The 18,982-nt window shown below is 37.8% G+C and overlaps 2 protein-coding genes and 2 long non-coding RNA genes across 5 annotated transcripts; 1 reads left to right on the top strand and 3 right to left on the bottom strand.

Moving 5' to 3' along the window:
- Nucleotides 1-266: 266 nt before the first annotated feature.
- LOC145734837 (uncharacterized) lies at nt 267-1,038 on the bottom strand. The gene is made up of 3 exons (XR_014179516.1): nt 898-1,038; nt 458-756; nt 267-398 (listed from the first exon to the last, which is right to left on the bottom strand). It is a non-coding gene; the product is annotated as an uncharacterized LOC145734837 (long non-coding RNA).
- A 109-nt stretch (nt 1,039-1,147) lies between these two features.
- LOC145734838 (uncharacterized) lies at nt 1,148-1,835 on the top strand. 2 transcript variants are annotated; one of them, XR_014179518.1, is made up of 3 exons: nt 1,148-1,279; nt 1,343-1,489; nt 1,548-1,835. It is a non-coding gene; the product is annotated as an uncharacterized LOC145734838 (long non-coding RNA). The 2 variants fall into 2 exon arrangements; XR_014179517.1 differs by having other exon boundaries at nt 1,343-1,835.
- Nucleotides 1,836-2,585: 750 nt separating this feature from the next.
- LOC145734367 (uncharacterized) lies at nt 2,586-3,749 on the bottom strand. Its single transcript, XM_081987647.1, has one exon. The coding sequence runs from the start codon at nt 3,747-3,749 to the stop codon at nt 2,586-2,588; it is 1,164 nt and encodes a 387-aa protein (XP_081843773.1).
- A 3,582-nt stretch (nt 3,750-7,331) lies between these two features.
- On the bottom strand, nt 7,332-7,892 carry LOC145734366 (uncharacterized). The gene has a single exon (XM_081987646.1). It carries the CDS (start codon nt 7,890-7,892, stop codon nt 7,332-7,334), a length of 561 nt encoding a protein of 186 aa, XP_081843772.1.
- Between the last annotated feature and the right edge of the window lie 11,090 nt (nt 7,893-18,982).

Genomic DNA, 18,982 nt, shown 5'->3' with positions numbered 1-18,982 from the left:
ACATTGGAGGCGCATGGGGTTTATTCAATAAGAGTTCGTTAATAATTTCAGCTAATTCGACAAATCTTTCTAGCATATAGTATTTTGAGTTCCATCTTGTGCTTACGTCCAAAATAAATTTTTTGACATTTCCTTCCAAAACGCCATTGCGTATTTGTATTTTTCTAAGTTCGTCGCTTGCGTTTACGCTGTTTTTTACCCATTTGACAATTGTTCGTACTTTAACAATTAATTGAAATAAACAAGTTTTATCGAAAAGTAGTAGTCCATATGCACACAGTGGAGTAGTGAGTGTAAGTGAAAGCAAAACTCAGAGTCGATCTCCACAAATATTTATTAATAAAGGTTGTTATCTGCCTAACATGTTTCGGGTGTATTCAGACACCCATCTTCAGAGGCTGTAAGTTATACAGTGTGTTAATTAATTACTTATAAAACTAAGGATATGGAAGCCTACCTTAACTAGATCACTAGTCTGCTGACTGTCATTCTAAAAGGGGGGTCAGCTGAACCCAGATGTACTAAGGTGGTTTTTTTATTCTGCACGGGGGAAAAAAAACCTTGATCAAAAAACCCAGTTCTGGTTCAGAGGTGACAGGTTGCTCCGTTTTTTATTCTCGAAGGGGAAAAAAACTTAATCAAAACCCAGTGTTGATGTCAAAAATGAAGTTAGTTGTTCGGTTTTTTATTCTTGAAGGGGGAAAAAACTTAATCAAAACCCAAAGAAGTTGAATGATGTAAAAACTGCATGTTTATCTGTAATAAAAAGCATGAATAGAAATAGGATGTCCTGAAGGGGTGTATATGTAATGGGGGGGGCGGCAGATAAATTAAAGTCAAAAAGATAAAATGAAAGGCAAGTCAAAAAAAAAAGGGGGGCTAAACTGTATATCTTACCTGAAGGAGACCAAATGGACACGAAAGGGACGTCACACAACAAAAAACCGCGGTGGACACTCACAAGTTCGACATTTAACAGATTAAAATGGGGGGCGACTTTCCCTTTGTCACTGTGGAGGTGTGACCGTGCAGGGCAACATAGCTTGGGTGCAGCAGGACATGGAGTGGCCAAAATGGCTTCCAACCCACGCCAAGGGCAGGTTGCAGGAAGCGGAAGTCTAGGGGGCAGCAACATATTGCCAAACTCGAAAAAACCAAAAAACAAAAAACCAAATCCCCCAGAGAACTGAAAAGGTCAAAACCCCCAGAGCCGGACATGACAGACAGCTGACAGCAGACAATACATGTGTGATCGGTCCACTCATCAAAACAATACAGTGTAAACAAATAAAGTTAGGTTAAATTGGTACTTAACAATAATCATCCGACCGCTTAATTATAGGTTTAACAAATAGTGCAATGGTTAGTCGACAAATGAAAGCAAGAAACAAAATTAAAATTAGATTAACGTTAAGTAATGAGCAACCTTCAACCTGGGGACACAAAAGCACAGATTAAACACAGTTCTTGAGCACAGGCAAAAGCAAACGTAAGTATCAAACAGTGGGAATTGATTAAGGGTAAATGGGGGTTGAAATTTAATGTAGGGGGACTGGGAAAAGTGTCTGGGGAACTAGAAATTGAGGGATCTGAAGAAAGGAGTGGAGCTATGTCTAAGCTGGTCATTAAGGCAGACCACCTTATCGTTGGATGAAGCCTTGTGGATTTCAAGGACCTCCAGAAGGTCCAGCAGATTGCCTTTTCCACAGAAATGGAGGGGCTTAAAGCCCTCATCAACGTTGAAAGTATGGTTATTAACGCGAAGGTGGCGTGAAAATAGTGATTTCATGTAGCTAGTGTTCAAATTTGGGTTGTTAATAAATTTTTCAAACTCTCTCTTGTGTTCATGTATTCGAGTTGCAAATTTTCTACCTGTTTGACCAACGTAGACAGCTTCACAGTTGGCCGTGCAGCAAGAGAGCTGGTAAACACCAGACTTATTAAGGAGCCGAGTTGGATCTTTGGAGTTGACAAGAAAACGGGATGCAGAGTGTGATACTTTAAAGCAGATAGAAATGCCATAGGACTTGAACAGGGACTTGAAACCAAGAGAAAAAGGCCCCAAATAAGGTATTGAGAAGTATCTAGTCTCAATGTCATGCTCTCCCACTGTGAGCCTTCTGTTGACAAATTTCTTGAAGTGGTTGTAGTAGATTTTGTTAACTAAACTAGGAGGGAAACCATTGTTGGTAGCCACTGTTCTGATCCATGAAAGTTCCCTGTTAAAGCTGGGCTCCAGCAGGGGTATGCTAAACAGTCTGTGGAAAAAGCAGTTCAAGGAGGCAGTCTTTTGAGAAAAGGGGTGATTAGAGGAGAAAGGAATGATACTATCTGTGCTAGTGGGTTTGTGGTATATTGAGAACTCAATCCTGTTGTCTACTCTGGAAATCAAAATGTCGAGAAAGGGCAGTGATTGTGAAGACTCCAGTTCCATAGTGAACGTAATAGAATTATGTAAGGTATTAAGAAAGTCAAAGAATTGTTGGAGCTCAGGCAAAGTGCCATTAAAGATGCAAAAAATGTCATCTACATATCTCCTGTAGAAAAGAATTTTGGAGAATAAAGGGGATTTATCAAGGGATGATTCAATGTTTGACAAAGATTTCGGATAAGAGAGGAGAGAGACCAGAGCCCATTGCCAGGCCGTCTTTTTGAGCGTAAAATCTGTCTTTGAATTGGAAAAAGTTTTGATCGATGACAAGTGAAACCAGGGCAATTATGTCATTAATGACAGGTGGAGCGAGATTACCGGGATGGGAGAGAATATTTTCTAGAAGGGGGATGCATTGTGTGGGGGGTATACTGGGAAACAAACTGGACACGTCAAAAGAGACCATAAGCGCTGTAGATGGAATGTTAATGTCTTTGAGTTGACCGCAAAGTTCTGTAGAATTTTTAATGGCGTATTTACTCTTAAAGTTAGAAGTAAGTAAAATAAAGTTGTTCAACCATTCCGCTAGGCGATGACATGGTGCGTCACAAAAGGAGACCACAGGTCTGATTGGAGTGTTCAGCTTGTGGATTTTAGGTAGTCCATAGAGTTTAGGAACTGAAGGATTGACAGGGAGGAGTCTATATTTGTTGCAGTTCAAAGAAGAGAGGGTGGTTTGTGCTGTGTTGATAACTGATTTAAACTTGGAGAGGAATTTGTCAAGAGGGGATGTAGATAGAACCTGAAAAGAGGGAGTATTCAAGTCGAGGACCTTAGTGTCATACTGTTCCCTGTCCATCACCACCACACAGTTACCTTTGTCCGCTCTGGTCACTACCAGGTCATGGTCTTTAATTCTGCGGCGCAGAGACATGAGATTTTTGTTCAGATTTGAAGTAAGAGGAGTTTGTGTTTGTTCAGAGAGTTGCCGGTGGTATTTATTTAGATAAGAGGCACATGAGGAACGCAGGGCGCCCTGTGCTGTTTCAGGAAGACCTCTAGAGATGACATTTTCTATGTTTGCGGCAAGGATCTGTAAGTCCAGTGCTCTCGGTTGAAAATTGTAGTTAAATTTCAAACCTAAGTTGAGAATCTCAAGATCAGAGTCAGATAGAGCAAAATTGGACAAGTTTAGTGTGCGGCGATGGAAAGGGAAGGTGGAGGGTTGGTGAGGTGGGATTCCGAAAGTACCATGAAAAATGTCATTGTCAAAAGTGGGGTTGTCATCGTTAGTAGGTGAGTCAAGTGGAGGATGAGGGATAGGAGCTGGGGGTGAACATGTAGTAAGATTGTGGGGGGGGCTATCTGTGAGGATCATTGGAGGTGGGTGTCTAAGTGCAAAGGGGGGGGGGGGGCAGTTTTGAGTGAGGTGTGAGAGTTTACCAATTAGGACCCTGTGCTTTTTGTCGCCCAAGTCAGATACATAATCTAGTAGAGAGTGGTGTAAGACATCAAATTCAATCGAATGTAATAAACTAGTAATTTTGAAATAAATACATTTGAGCTTAAGCTCAGTGGTGCTCAGTCTAAAGTACAATCTTTTTACCTCCTCTTTGATCCAAATCCTCGAGGCATGATGGAGTGCCTTCTTGGAGGCTGTGGTGTTGGAGTTGGATCGCAAAAAGACATACTTGGGTTGTAGGCCTCTACGCAGACACTCAGAGTTGAACCATATGTCCAGGCGGGTAAACTTCCTCCTTAGTAAGTTCTTCTTCAGTTCACGGACCAGGAAAGCTTGACCAGCTGATTGTATCGAAAAGTAGTAGTCCATATGCACACAGTGGAGTAGTGAGTGTAAGTGAAAGCAAAACTCAGAGTCGATCCCCACAAATATTTATTAATAAAGGTTGTTATCTGCCTAACATGTTTCGGGTGTATTCAGACACCCATCTTCAGAGGCTGTAAGTTATACAGTGTGTTAATTAAAAACTTATAAAACTAAGGATATGGAAGCCTACCTTAACTAGATCACTAGTCTGCTGACTGTCATTCTAAAAGGGGGGACAGCTGAACCCAGATGTACTAAGGTGGTTTTTTTCACAGGGCGCCCTGCGTTCCTCATGTGCCTCTTATCTAAATAAATACCACCGGCAACTCTCTGAACAAACACAAACTCCTCTTACTTCAAATCTGAACAAAAATCTCATGTCTCTGCGCCGCAGAATTAAAGACCATAACCTGGTAGTGACCAGAGCGGACAAAGGTAACTGTGTGGTGGTGATAGACAGGGAACAGTATGACACTAAGGTCCTCGACTTCTTGAATACTCCCTCTTTTCAGGTTCTATCTACATCCCCTCTTGACAAATTCCTCTCCAAGTTTAAATCAGTTATCAACACAGCACAAACCACCCTCTCTTCTTTGAACTGCAACAAATATAGACTCCTCCCTGTCAATCCTTCAGTTCCTAAACTCTATGGACTACCTAAAATCCACAAGCTGAACACTCCAATCAGACCTGTGGTCTCCTTTTGTGGCGCACCATGTCATCGCCTAGCGGAATGGTTGAACAACTTTATTTTACTTACTTCTAACTTTAAGAGTAAATACGCCATTAAAAATTCTACAGAACTTTGCGGTCAACTCAAAGACATTAACATTCCATCTACAGCGCTTATGGTCTCTTTTGACGTGTCCAGTTTGTTTCCCAGTATACCCCCCACACAATGCATCCCCCTTCTAGAAAATATTCTCTCCCATCCCGGTAATCTCGCTCCACCTGTCATTAATGACATAATTGCCCTGGTTTCACTTGTCATCGATCAAAACTTTTTCCAATTCAAAGACAGATTTTACGCTCAAAAAGACGGCCTGGCAATGGGCTCTGGTCTCTCTCCTCTCTTATCCGAAATCTTTATGTCAAACATTGAATCATCCCTTGATAAATCCCCTTTATTCTCCAAAATTCTTTTCTACAGGAGATATGTAGATGACATTTTTTGCATCTTTAATGGCACTTTGCCTGAGCTCCAACAATTCTTTGACTTTCTTAATACCTTACATAATTCTATTACGTTCACTATGGAACTGGAGTCTTCACAATCACTGCCCTTTCTCGACATTTTGATTTCCAGAGTAGACAACAGGATTGAGTTCTCAATATACCACAAACCCACTAGCACAGATAGTATCATTCCTTTCTCCTCTAATCACCCCTTTTCTCAAAAGACTGCCTCCTTGAACTGCTTTTTCCACAGACTGTTTAGCATACCCCTGCTGGAGCCCAGCTTTAACAGGGAACTTTCATGGATCAGAACAGTGGCTACCAACAATGGTTTCCCTCCTAGTTTAGTTAACAAAATCTACTACAACCACTTCAAGAAATTTGTCAACAGAAGGCTCACAGTGGGAGAGCATGACATTGAGACTAGATACTTCTCAATACCTTATTTGGGGCCTTTTTCTCTTGGTTTCAAGTCCCTGTTCAAGTCCTATGGCATTTCTATCTGCTTTAAAGTATCACACTCTGCATCCCGTTTTCTTGTCAACTCCAAAGATCCAACTCCGCTCCTTAATAAGTCTGGTGTTTACCAGCTCTCTTGCTGTCAAAAGTATTATTTACTGCATTCACCATGTTTTGAGCACTGTCGGTAACCACTGCCGCAACTTTCTGTGGATCTATATTCCATTTGGTCAAAATGTCCACCAACTGCTCTCCAATGTAACTTGCCGTATGTCGGTCGGAGAGTTCATGAATTTCTATTGTGGTTGAGCACAATTTACCGTCTTCAATATAATGACATGTCACTCCAAGAAAACTTCTCATTGACATGGTTTCTGTCCACACATCACAGGTAATAGAAAAGTGGCAAATATTGAAAAACTTTTCTTTGTATACATTCTTTAAGGTATCATACTTAACATCCAATTTATGTTTCAAAGTGTCAGAATGAGGAATTTTATAAAGTGGAGCAAGTTCTTTTAACATTCGTCGAAATCCAAGGCCTTGAACAACATGAAATGGCCGATTGTCTTTGCATATAAAATATAAAATAGCGTTTGTTATTTTTGAGTGTCGAGACCCCCCTGCAGCAAATAAATCTATAGCTTTAAATGCAGTATCAAGTGGTCCAGATACAGAAGTTTATCTCTTTTTTGTTGCGGTTTCTAATGACGCTGACGTTGATGGTTCATCTGTTGAAGGAATACTTTCGGACTCTGTGTCTGTGTCTGTGCTGTTTGGTGAGTGATGTGATTCTGGTCTGATAAAAATAAAAACAAGTTGAATTGGCATTACCACAAAAATTTACCATATGATAATAACTTGCCCTCCAGAAATAATATACCTGTTTACAATACTTACGTTTCATTTACATAATGTATGTTTATATGTTTATGCACTTTTAAATGCTTCAACATATTTGATGTGTTTCCAGATGTTTTTATTTTCTTGAAACATTGCATGTAGCCGAACCGGGATCGTTTTTTTCAAAATAAAGCCAAAGTTTACTTTTGGTGGTGGGAGGCATTTCAGTAACTGGCTTTATTTATATTTACTCCACAAACTTATGGTATATTAACTCTTGGGCCTTTAATACTGAACGGATAATAATGACAACAACCTTTAAAAGAATTCTAACCACAAACTAAACTAAACTATCGCCGTCGGGAGACTACCGATGTTTATCGGGGAAACACCGGTGTTCGCGGAGCGCGGAGGTGCCCGTAGCGGATGTCTTTGTCAGTCGAAAAAGTCAGGACTGGGGAGTGACCAACCTAACGCAACAAATAGAAATTAGAAATTGCAACGAAATTCATTAACGTCATCCTACTAATCAAACTGTATATTGTTTTCTATACAGTGGTATCGGAGTATCGATATCACAGTACTTTACTACCGATACTACTTGGTATCGTTTAGTTGGCATCGATGTCAAGTATCGATACTTTTAAGTGAAAATTATCGATACCTGCAAAGTATCGAGGTATCGTTCGCGTCCCTAATCGGAGGTGCCTTGTCATCCTTAATTAGTACGAGCGTACCCATTTTTAACAAACTGTGAAAGTTTTGTTTCGATTTAGTTCTAACTTGCAACTCAGTCAGATATTCCTGATGCCACCTGCGCCAATAATGTTGTGTCATAGCTTGCAGATGTTGCCATTTGGACAAACGATTTTCAGGAACATGAGTTAGATTAACTTCAGGTAAGCTAGTCAGGACTCTTCCAATCAGGAAATGGCTGGGTGTTAATGCAGCTATATCATCAGGGTCTTCAGTCAAAGGGCAAAGGGGCCGCGAGTTTAGCATTCCCTCAATCTGAGTCAGTACAGTGCTGAATTCTTCTATAGTTAAATGTTTTTCCCCTACAACTCGCTTAATGTGACATTTCGCGCTTTTTATACCGGCCTCCCAAATACCGCCGAAACTGGGATAATAGGCAGGAATAGAGTGCCATTTTATATTTTCGTCTACTAGTTGACTGGAAATATAATCAGAGTTGGTTTTTAGAAAATCATACATTTTGTTAAGCTCATTATTTGCTCCCACATAGTTTAAACCCGTTATCCGAATACACATTAGCTTGTCTTCCCCGCCTACTAATAAATCTATTGAATGCTGCCAAAAAGGCTTCGGTGGTTAACTGCGATACCAATTCAATATGTATCGCTTTGGTGCTCATACACACAAACAAACAAATGTAGGCTTTAATGATTTTTGCACCTCTAGTCTGCCTATCTTTCAATAGGAAAGGCCCACCGTAATCAGTGCCGACATTTAAAAAGACAGCATACGGATTTACCCTTATTTCAGGATAATCACCCATCAAATATTCTACACTCCTGGGAGCAACGCGAAAACATTTGATGTATTTCCGAATTATACCCTTGCAAGCATTTCGTCCTGAGACAGGCCAATAATTTTCACGGATTGAATAAAGTAGTTGTTGAGAGACGCAATGCAGCAACCTCTCATGAGTATATTTCAATATTTGATTAGTTAAAATGTGACTGCCAGGTAAAATTATAGGATGATTTTTCTCAAATGCTTGTCGTGAATTCCCAATTCTACCACCCACTAGCAACAAACCCTCTTGTAAAAATGGGTTAAGAGATAGAATTTTACTATTTTTGTGAATTTCCTTCTTATTCGATAAGTTGTTATACTCTTGCGAAAAACATTCTATTTGAGCATTCTTTATTAGTACCTTTAAGGCTACATCAATTTCTGTGGGAAGCAGAGGACCTAAGCTACGCTCAGTGGCCTTAAGTTTAAGATTTTACATGAAACGTAACATGTACGCCATAACGTGTAAAGTTTTTTTTAATGACGAGTACCTACCTTTTTATAAAATTACTTAATTCATCACTGCCTTTTATTATTACATAAGAAATGCTTGTTTGCTCAGGGATTTCATGTACCTCAATTTCGGGTTGAGAAAAATTCCACGATTCATTTGCAAAAGAGAGCCAATCAGGGCCGTGCCACCATAAAGTTGACCTTTTTAATACGTTATTTGATGTACCACGCGATAATAAATCAGCGGGATTCTCTTCCGATCTGACATGATTCCAATCTTGCACACATGTGAGAGATCTTATTTCACCCACTCTATTCGATACAAAGATGTTCCATTTTGTAGACTCATTTCTAATCCAGCACAACGTAAATATACTGGTTATTGAAAGTAATTTGTAATGATTCAGTAACCCTTATTGCTAAATTGGCAAGTAATAATGCGCCACATAGTTCTAAACGAGGCAAACTAATTTGTTTTAGTGGTGCTACACGTGATTTTGCACATAATAAGTTTGAAACGAATGTACCAAATGAAGTTAGGCATCTTAAATAGATACACGCCCCATAGGCCTTTATGGAAGCATCGCAGAAACCGTGTATTTCTATACTAACATATTGAGAAAAAAGAACATTTCTTGGAATTTCAATGTAACTAATTTCGGCTAACTCTCTATAAAAGGATGTCCAAGTATTTTGTAATGGTTCTGGAATTTCCATGTCCCAATCTAACTTTAGTTTCCATAACTCTTGAATTATTAACTTTGCAACAATTATTATTGGACCCAACAATCCAAGAGGATAAAAAATTTGACATATTAATGATAAAATTATCCGTTTCGTTGTTTTATTTTGGGGCAAACTTTCTTGCATGTTGATCCTGTATTTAATAAAATCATTGTTCCCAATACACACCAAGTGTTTTACTTTGTTCGTTTTCTCCAATACTTAATATGCCAACATCAAGATCTTTATTTACTTCAAACATTTTTAAAATCTCTTTTTTGTTGATTAAGAATTTTCTAACTTCAAAACCGTGATTTGCCAATAAACTTAAAATATCACGTTGAATTTCTAATAATTCTGAGATTGAATTTGACCGTGTCAAAATATCGTCCATGTAAAAGTCTCTCTTAATGATTTTAGAAGCTAATAGAAAATCACTTTCATTCTCTTTTGCTATTTGAAATAGACATTTAACTGCTAGATAAGGAGCAGATGCAGTACCATATGTTATTGTATTTAATTTATATACTTTAAGAGGGTCATTACACTGGGAACGCCAAAATATCTTCTGGAAAATAAAATATCTGGACTGTAAAAACTTGGCGATACATTTTTGAGATGTCACCAGTCAAAACATATGCATAAATTCTAAATCTCAATAATATTGAAAGTATATCTTGTTGCAATGTTGGTCCAACAAACTGAACATCATTAAGTGAAACTCCAGTTGTTGTTTTTGCAGAAGCATCAAACCCTACTCGACATTTTGTAGTGATGCTACTGTCTTTTATAACAGCATGGTGCGGAAGGTAATATCCATCATCTGAATCTTCCTCTAACTCAGACATATGCCTTAATTTGTTATACTCAGATATAAAAGCAACATACTAATTTTTTAATTCTTTATTATTATTTACTTTCTTTTCCATTGAGTTAAACCTTTTTAATGCCATTTCACGAGAATCGCCTAATTTATGTAAATTATTTTTAAAAGGAATTTTTACAATAAACCTACCAGACTCGTCTTTCTTGACAGTTTTTTCAAAATATTGTTCACAATATTTTTCACTTTCAGACATATTAACTAAATTTTTATAATTTGTCTCTTCTATTTCCCAGAATTTTAAAATTTCATTGCCAATACAAGCACTGGGCTCCGATACACTCAAACAACTTAAAGACTCAGTAGAACTTCTCGACAAATTCCTTACATTTAAATTACCAGCTACGATATAGCCAAATTTACTATTTTGCAGTATCGGTAAGTTGGGACAAATAATTTTTTAGAAACTAGAGGTTCTGTACTTAACAGGAGACTTGGATATCATTGTCGCTAGAATCATTTTCACTATGGATTATAGAATAATTCGACTAACCTCTTTTTGAGTATAGTGAATTATTATTGATTCCCCTTTTAAAATTTAGATTTGCACGACCTCCTGTGGAGTATGGCAAATATTGATGGTCGTCGATTAGTAAATTTGTATTTGAATTAGTAGAATCGACGCCGATTTGATTTACGCCCAATCCCAAGAAACGACGTTGTTCTGAGGAGCTTTTATATAGGGCCCCGTTTATAGGACTGGTTGAGACAGCAGAGACATTTGCTGTATGGTTGTTGCGATTTTCATTAAATTGATTCTGATTGCGTTTCTGTCTTTTATAACATTCCGATATTAAATGACCATTTTTTTTACAATACTTGCAAAATTTTTGAGCACGATTTTCACTTTGAGTCTAAAATCGCCAGTATTGTGGGATTTAGTTTTACAAACAAAGCAATATTTATTTTGAACGTGAGAAGGTTTAGAAATTTGTATCGCTCTTTCTTCCTCTAGAGCTGAGTTAAGAGCTTCGGAAAGAGTTGTTGGTTCTTTGCTTCTAAGAAAACGCGATATTTCAGGAGAACTGTGTAAAATAAATCGTTGTAATGATAACTCTTTAATTGTTTGGACTCGACCACATTGTTCATTTTCATTTTGAAAACTAAGAGAGTTTAATAAACGAGTACAAAGTCGATCGATACGATTGTAAAAGCATAAAACATTTTCATGACCTTGTTTGATAGTGTTTAATTCCTCCATTAATTGAGTATAATGTTTTTTATCCGAATATAATTGCAAAAGAAGAGATTTAAGTTCGTCCCAATTAGAAATGTCTTTGTCTCTCATCTGAGCTCTTGAGCTTCCAGTGATTTTTGAAATGACAAATGCCATAAGTTGCTCGCTTTGGATTTCATTAGCAAATTTAAAAGCACTATTACAATTTGCAATAAATTCATGTAATTCAGATCGATTGCCGTCAAAAGATTATTTTTTTTTTATGTAACTAGTTAAACGTAACTAAGTAAAACGTTTTGTCACTCTAATCAGTTTTGAAAAGTGTCACTTTATATGCCAAAATTAGAAAAAATAATTTTTTGATCATTAGTGTTTTAAAGTGTTGGTCTATGTTGCACGGTTTCGTTTCTAAATGTTGGTTAATAAATTTAAGTTGTTTTCCTAACAACTCAGTGTGTTAGTTTCCTAACAACTCAATTCCATCCTTCTAAAACTTAGATCCCGGCGCGACGTTTGACGTCGTAAGTCAGTTTAATTATTTAACCCAAAGGGCTCATAAATTAAACGTGACAGTATGAATATACTTAGATGATGAGATAATATATAGTGTGAGAAACAAAATTAATAATATTGTTACAAAGGCCTCATAACCAGATTAAGATTGAGGGAAAAACGAGGGGGTCACTATATAGAATAGAATTTAGGGAAAAAGTGCACAACTTGGCAACACCGCATCCCAGGGGTGTCCGAAACTTACCCCCCTAATACGAAGTCTCAACCCTCTAGGCCTTAAAATAAGGGAGTTACCCATTTAACCCCATGTAAAATGCAAATCCACAAAACAGCTACTTTTGGACATGTCCCGGTATCTTTAAACTTGGATCGGCGCATCGGATGGAATGTTCGCGATACAATAAACGTTTACTGGACGTATAGCGGGAACATTCTGTGCATACAGGAACATTCGAGAATCGATGACCCACACATATATAAACCGACCGTGCCGTCAGTTGTAAGTTGTGAAATAACAGTGGTGTGATAAAGCAAAGAACAAAGTAGAAGTGGTAAAAGTGATTTCTAGTGTTGTAAATTGTTGTGTATTTAGTAAATAAAGTGTGTTGAGTTAAAGTCTCGTAATTAAAAGTCTCACTTATCAAAAAGAACCCAGTAAAGTGTAACATTTGGTGTCGAGAAGTGGGATAAGTGAGTGAAGAATTGTGCTCTACGTGAATGGTGAATACAAGATCGACCGACTACGACGCAATGCTGAAATTAAAGAATTGCTTGAGATGTTCCTGGCTTATAAAGAAGAGCGACAGAGAGAAAAACAAGAGAAACAGGAACGACGACAACAAGAAAAATAAGCTGACGAGGATCGCCGACAGAAAGAACAACAAGCTATGGATAATAACCGAGCAAAGTTGCAAGCCTATATCAACCACCATTTAGAAAAGGTAGACCATAAAGTCGAAAAGGTAGGCCATAAAGTCGACGAGGTGCAAACTGAGTTTGGTAACAAATTTAGACGAATGGAGACTCAATTTGGACAAGAGATTGCAAGTTTACGGAAGGAAATCATGAGTATTCGCGAGGAATCGAGGAAGTTAGTCGAGGTATCTTCGATAGAAAACTGCCCGAAAGTTCAACCGAATGCGATACTGAAACATTATAAGGTGCCAAAGATTGACGGGGAATTTTCGTGGAATTTATACAAAAGGCAGTTTGAAGTTGCAGCTATGGCTAATGGATGGACTGAACATCAAAAAGCCACTGAGTTGGTACTGGCGCTGCAAGGTAAAGCTAAATACTTTAGAACATCCCGGAGAGTAAACAAGGAGACTACTACTCCCTTACAAATGCGCTGGAGCTAAGGTATGGGACCAAACACTTGACGCCGTCTCAAGTCTCACTTATCAAAAAGAACCCAGTAAAAGTGTAACAATATTTTTGACACCCTAACCCTGAAAAACTATCTTCTTGTGAATGAATTTAAACCTTTCTTAATGAAAGTTTGACATTTTTTTCTTTGTCATCTTGATAAAGTGAAAACTGATGCTTTTTTGTTATATACCTGTAAGTTTCAACAGTGCCATTCACCTTAAAGAACGGCAATTTGAAGTTGATCTGTAAGAAATTTTAGAGTTGAAATTCTAGATTAAATTTAAACTGAACCTATACAAAGTGACGCTACTATTTACAACTGGCTTTAGCCAATAACCCAAAAACAGAGGTAGATGCAAACAAAATTTAATGCCCAGAAACTTTCTAAATTGAATAAGGAATTGTAGGAATTCTCTTTATACCTCAGGGGTGCGTCATAAAAAAGTTTTGGTGCAAAATCTAAATTTAAAACCTCCGAACCTCTGTACCTCTATAAGTCCGCTATTTTGTTATAGATAAGTTGGTTCCAAATATCATTTTTAAGTATCGTATCATAGGTACGCTGTTGGTCCGTCACGATTTCAAATTTATTCATAGAAAATCAACAGTAAAAAAGAAGCATTGCAGATCAACGATCCGCACAAGTACAAGTACCTATGGAAAAAATGTTTTACACCTACCGTGATATTTAAAATAGGCTATTGCAGCTAGCTGAACGGATATAAAATCACGAACTTTGAGATATGAAAGGGTGGTAGTTCAACTAAACCAATTTCAACTAATCCTGACTGAAAAAATGATTGTCATCTGCACTGATAGTTGGAATCAAAACAGTAAACTTTGGCTTGTCGCTCTGACGTTTCTTAAAGTTCCAAAATTCTATATATTTCTATGAAACTTTGGTATAATTTGAATTAGTCGGAGATTTGTCAATCAAATCAACCGTACAGGCGCAGAAAAATCAAAACCGCTTCCCCTTGTTAATCTCCTATGTCCAGGGTGCTCTTGGACACCTGGTATATCAGTTTGTCGAAGTGGTATGATGTAATTTGAACTTTGATAGTTAATAACATTACAACTTTATAAGAAAGTCTCTCTCCTTAACATTGATTGATGCTTATGCATAATTTTTTAATTGTATTTTAAGTTTATCCTAAGAATATTGCAATAGGTGGTCCGTCTCGTTGGAAATGGTGTCGGCACACCGCGCAGCGTGGGACTAAGTCAGTCTTACTAGAATCTCCGCACAACTGGAACAAAGCGTATAGCGCACTAGAGCACATATTGAATTTGATTCACGTAGCACACTTTGCATTTAATTAAGTCAGCTAACCTCAAATGTTTTGGAATGTCTAACTTTGAAACATCCAACATTCTACTTGGCATATTATCAGTGATGTGAGGGACAACCAAACATGAAATTCGCTTACAAAATTCATTATGTAAAGATCTCACTTCAATACTACATTTATTTCGAATTACAGATGCAACCTGATTGATACCAACAACCGAAACATTTGCCTGTTCTAATTGTAAGCCTAAATGCTTACACAAAGCTTCACTTAAATTTAAATGGGAACCAATGTCTAAGAGAGCTCTGCAAGTCATCACATCACCAGAATGATTAACAACGAGCACCAGTTCTGTTGACAATAAAACATCACAATGATTTGACAATGACATGCTGACATGCAAAGACTCTACTCGTTCCTGATTAGGCCCAGTTGAAAGTTGACCAGAGGATCCAGTTGTATTATTGAACTCAGAACTATTATCACCTGTTTTCCTTTTGGAATAGTGCAGAAGGGTATGATGTCGACCAGAGCATTTTCTACAACTGCTTGATGAACATTCCTTGCTCATATGATTTGCTCTTAAACAATTAAGACATAATTTAAGGCGTCTGGCTTTATCATACCGTTCATACTCTGAAAGGTTTAAAAATGATTCACAATTTACAATCAAGTGACTATTTTTACAAACAGGACAAAATTGTTGCTTTACCACACTGTTTATGATATTTGCGATATGATTTTTGATACAGAATTTTTTTTTTTTTCCTGGTTAATTTAACGCTTTATTAACTTTAAAAATACAAAACAAGCTGAACTGGTTAACATCGAAAAAGTCTCGTCTGTCGTACGCGTTGTCGCTGCCGTGCGGAAGGTCACCCCACCACCGATTGTCCGCGGCGTTGCCAAGTACAAACATCCCGACGACCCTTGAAAGACCATGGCTTTCAAGAAGATATGGGCAGAAGGCACAACCTCTGGATAGCTCGTTTAAAGGTCTCAAGTGGAGGTCGGTTATTCTTCCTAGTTTCCAGTACAAGGGGGGTTGGTTGTCATCAATAAGTACCACTATGGATCCAATTCTTAGTCCACTATCCTCTTCAGAGCGCCATTTTGTTCTCTCTTGAAGACTAATTAGGTAATCCTTGCTCCATTTTGCCAAAACAATTGACCCATTTGCTGAAGCCTTTGAAACTGGTCAAGTCGATTTTCTGGTAAGTCCGTAAGGTCATATTCGGGAATAGACAAAAGTGGGCTACCTATCAGGAAGTGACCAGGAGTGAGACAGGATAAGTCGGATGGATCATCAGAGATGGGTGCAGAATTTATTGCGGCTTCCACTAGGGCAAATAATGTTGTGATGCCCTCAAAAGTTAAAGTTGATTTTCCGATTGTACGTGAAATATGGTACTTAGCGCGCTTTACACTAGCTTCCCAGAGACCTCCGTAATGTGGTGATCGAGGTGGAATAAAGTTCCATTTAATAGCATTACCAAGTAAAAAATTAGCAATACTAGGTTCTTGGACTAATTCTGGAATCTTTTTAATGATTGATTTTAATTCGTTACTAGCACCAGTGAAATTTGTGCCGTTATCACTATATATGATCTTGCATAGCCCTCGGCGGGATACAAACCGCTTTAATCCATTTAAAAATGAAGCACTTGTTAGGTCTCCAACCGCCTCTAAATGTACTGCCTTTGTTGTAAAACAGATAAATATACAAAGATAAGTTTTTACTAATGCTCGGTTGCGTAAACTAGGACCCGCAAAATCAACACCGACTATATAGAAGGGACGATTTTGAGTAACTCTGTTTACTGGAAGATTAGCCATTTTTTGAATAAGTGGTCTAGGTTTTACCCTGAAACAAGTAACACAGTTTTTCAAAATTTTCCGAACTGCCCGGCGACCGTGAATGATCCAATATTTAAGACGTAGCATGTTTAAGACTGACAAAATACCTGCATGAAGATTTCTATGATGCTCGTGCATTATTATTAACTTAGTTAAAGGATGATCAGGCAGTAACAATGCTTGATGTCTCGCTTCGTAAGGTAAATTCGATTTGTCAATTCGACCCCCAACCCTAAGTACTCCATCAGAATCTATGATAGGGTTGAGAGAAAGTAGTCTTGATTTTTTGTCTAAGGGCTGAGAATTTGTGATACATTTAATTTCATGTGGAAACATTTCTAGTTGAGCTAATTTTATCAATGTACAAATAGAGCGGTCTATTTCATCCACTGCTAGATGCCCAACTCTTTTAGTTTTAGCGTTTTTGCAATTATGATAGATAGGAATATGTAAGAAACAACACGAATTAAACGAGAAAGATTTGAAATTCTATGGAATAACTCAATATAATTTAAGTTTCTAAGGCTAACACAGGATACAGGCATCTTGGTTTCAGGAAGATCATATGGTGGTTTTGGCAATTTTGGCCATTCAGATTCCATGCTATTTTGAAGCCACTCTGGTCCGCACCACCATAGTCTATTCGTTTTGAGATTTTCTACACTAGTGCCTCTCGAAATTAAATCGGCGGGATTATCATTAGTAGACACATGATGCCATTGGGATAATTCAGTATAGTCTTGGATTTCCGAAATTCGATGCGCAATAAAAACTTTTAGATTACTTGGCGATAATGCTAACCATCCCAACACTATCATACTGTCTGTCCAAAATAAAGTTCTGTTGATGTTAAGATTTAATGAGGCTTTAACCTTTTCACACAGTCGAACAGCCAAAACAGCGCTACATAGCTCTAACCTTGCTATAGTGATAGCTTTGAGAGGCGCTACCTTGGACTTGGCACTTAACAGTCGAGTGCATCATTCATTGTTATCGTTTGTAGATTTTACATAAATGCATGCCCCGTAGGCAATTTGTGAGGCATCACAAAATATGTGTAACTCATTGTAGGTAGAATGAGGAACAAAACAATGCCTAGTTATTTTAAACTCGCTCAATGAAGGTAACTCGGCTGTCAGTGTCTGTCAGGGAGTCGACAAGTTATTGGGAACCGGAGAATCCCAATCTTGATTGCATGCCCAAATTTGCTGTAATAAGATTTTACCTCTAACTATTACAGGAGCTATTAAGCCCAATGGATCGAATATACTAGCGACCGAAGAAAGAATGTTACGCTTTGTTATTCGAGTCTGATTTATTTTAAGAAAATTTGTAGAATATGATAAATAATCTAATTCGGCCTGCCAAAATAGGCCTAGTGTTTTTCGTTTCTCTTCACTGCAAATGTACAGTGTAGTTTTATTGTTGTCATGATTATCATTAATTAAATGAGAACAGTTAGATCCCCACTTGCAAAGATGAAAACCATACTGATTTAAAATTTCCGAAATTTGTGTCTTAAGTTTGATTGCCTCGTCAACGCTCTCAGCTCCCGTAATTAAATCATCTACGTAGAAATCAGTGAGAATAATTTTGGAAGCTAATGGAAAAGTTGTGCTATTTTCAAGGGCCGTTTGTTGTAGTGCCCGAGTTGCTAAAAATGAAGCTGACGAGGTACCGTATGTAACAGTTTGCAACTGATAATGGAAAATGTCATCAGTAGAATTTTCCCTCTAAACTATACGCTGAAGGTCATGCTGATGAGCCGCTACTTTGACCTGACGGTACATCTTTGCAACATCACCGGTCATGACTATAGTATGGCGCCTAAATCTGATTAAAATGGAAAAAAGTTCATCTTGGATACTAGGACCTACTAATAACATGTCGTTAAGTGATTTTCCAGTACTTGAGGGACAAGAGCCATCAAGAACTACCCGTAATGAGGTAGTCGTACTGGCTTCATTTATAACACCATGATGAGGTAAATAAAACAAATTATTTCCCTCATTATCGATGTTAATGCTTTCAGGTTTGATCCTAACCATATGGCCTAGTTTGTCATCCTCGCGCATGAACTTGATATATCGTTCTTTAAAATTTGGATTTTTTGAGAATTTTCTTTCCATTGCCTTTAGTCGTTTTACTGCTGAATCTAAAGGTTCACCTAGGACGCAATCATAGTTTTTTCTAACAGGTAATGTCACTATAAATCGTCCATCTATATCTCTCCCTACTGTCTCGGAAAATATGGGGTACAATCAGGATACTCATCCACTAGCCAAAATTGTTTTAACTGTTTTTCAAGATTTGATACAACCAAATTGCAATTAACTGGGTTAAGACTAAAATTAGCAGATATTGGACCCGTAACTACCCATCCAAAATAGGTTTCTTGTAAAATTGGCATATTTTTGCCCAATTCCCTTTTTTGAGGAAGTAAGGATTGATAAAAAATGGATACACCGAGTAAAATATCGACTTCACTTGAAATATTGAA

The sequence above is a fragment of the Ips typographus genome, linkage group LG10, assembly GCF_016097725.1.
Source record: "Ips typographus isolate SLU linkage group LG10, UJ_Ityp_2.0, whole genome shotgun sequence".
Classification (NCBI taxonomy): domain Eukaryota; kingdom Metazoa; phylum Arthropoda; class Insecta; order Coleoptera; family Curculionidae; genus Ips; species Ips typographus.
The sequence above is the reverse complement of the archived record's forward strand: the minus strand, read 5'-3'. Positions and strand labels throughout refer to the sequence as shown.

Coding starts and splice junctions, on each gene's coding strand:
- LOC145734367 (XM_081987647.1), bottom strand. CDS start 3,749: ATGATCCTCACAGATAGCCCCCCCCACAATCTTACTACATGTTCACCC.
- LOC145734366 (XM_081987646.1), bottom strand. CDS start 7,892: ATGTATGATTTTCTAAAAACCAACTCTGATTATATTTCCAGTCAACTA.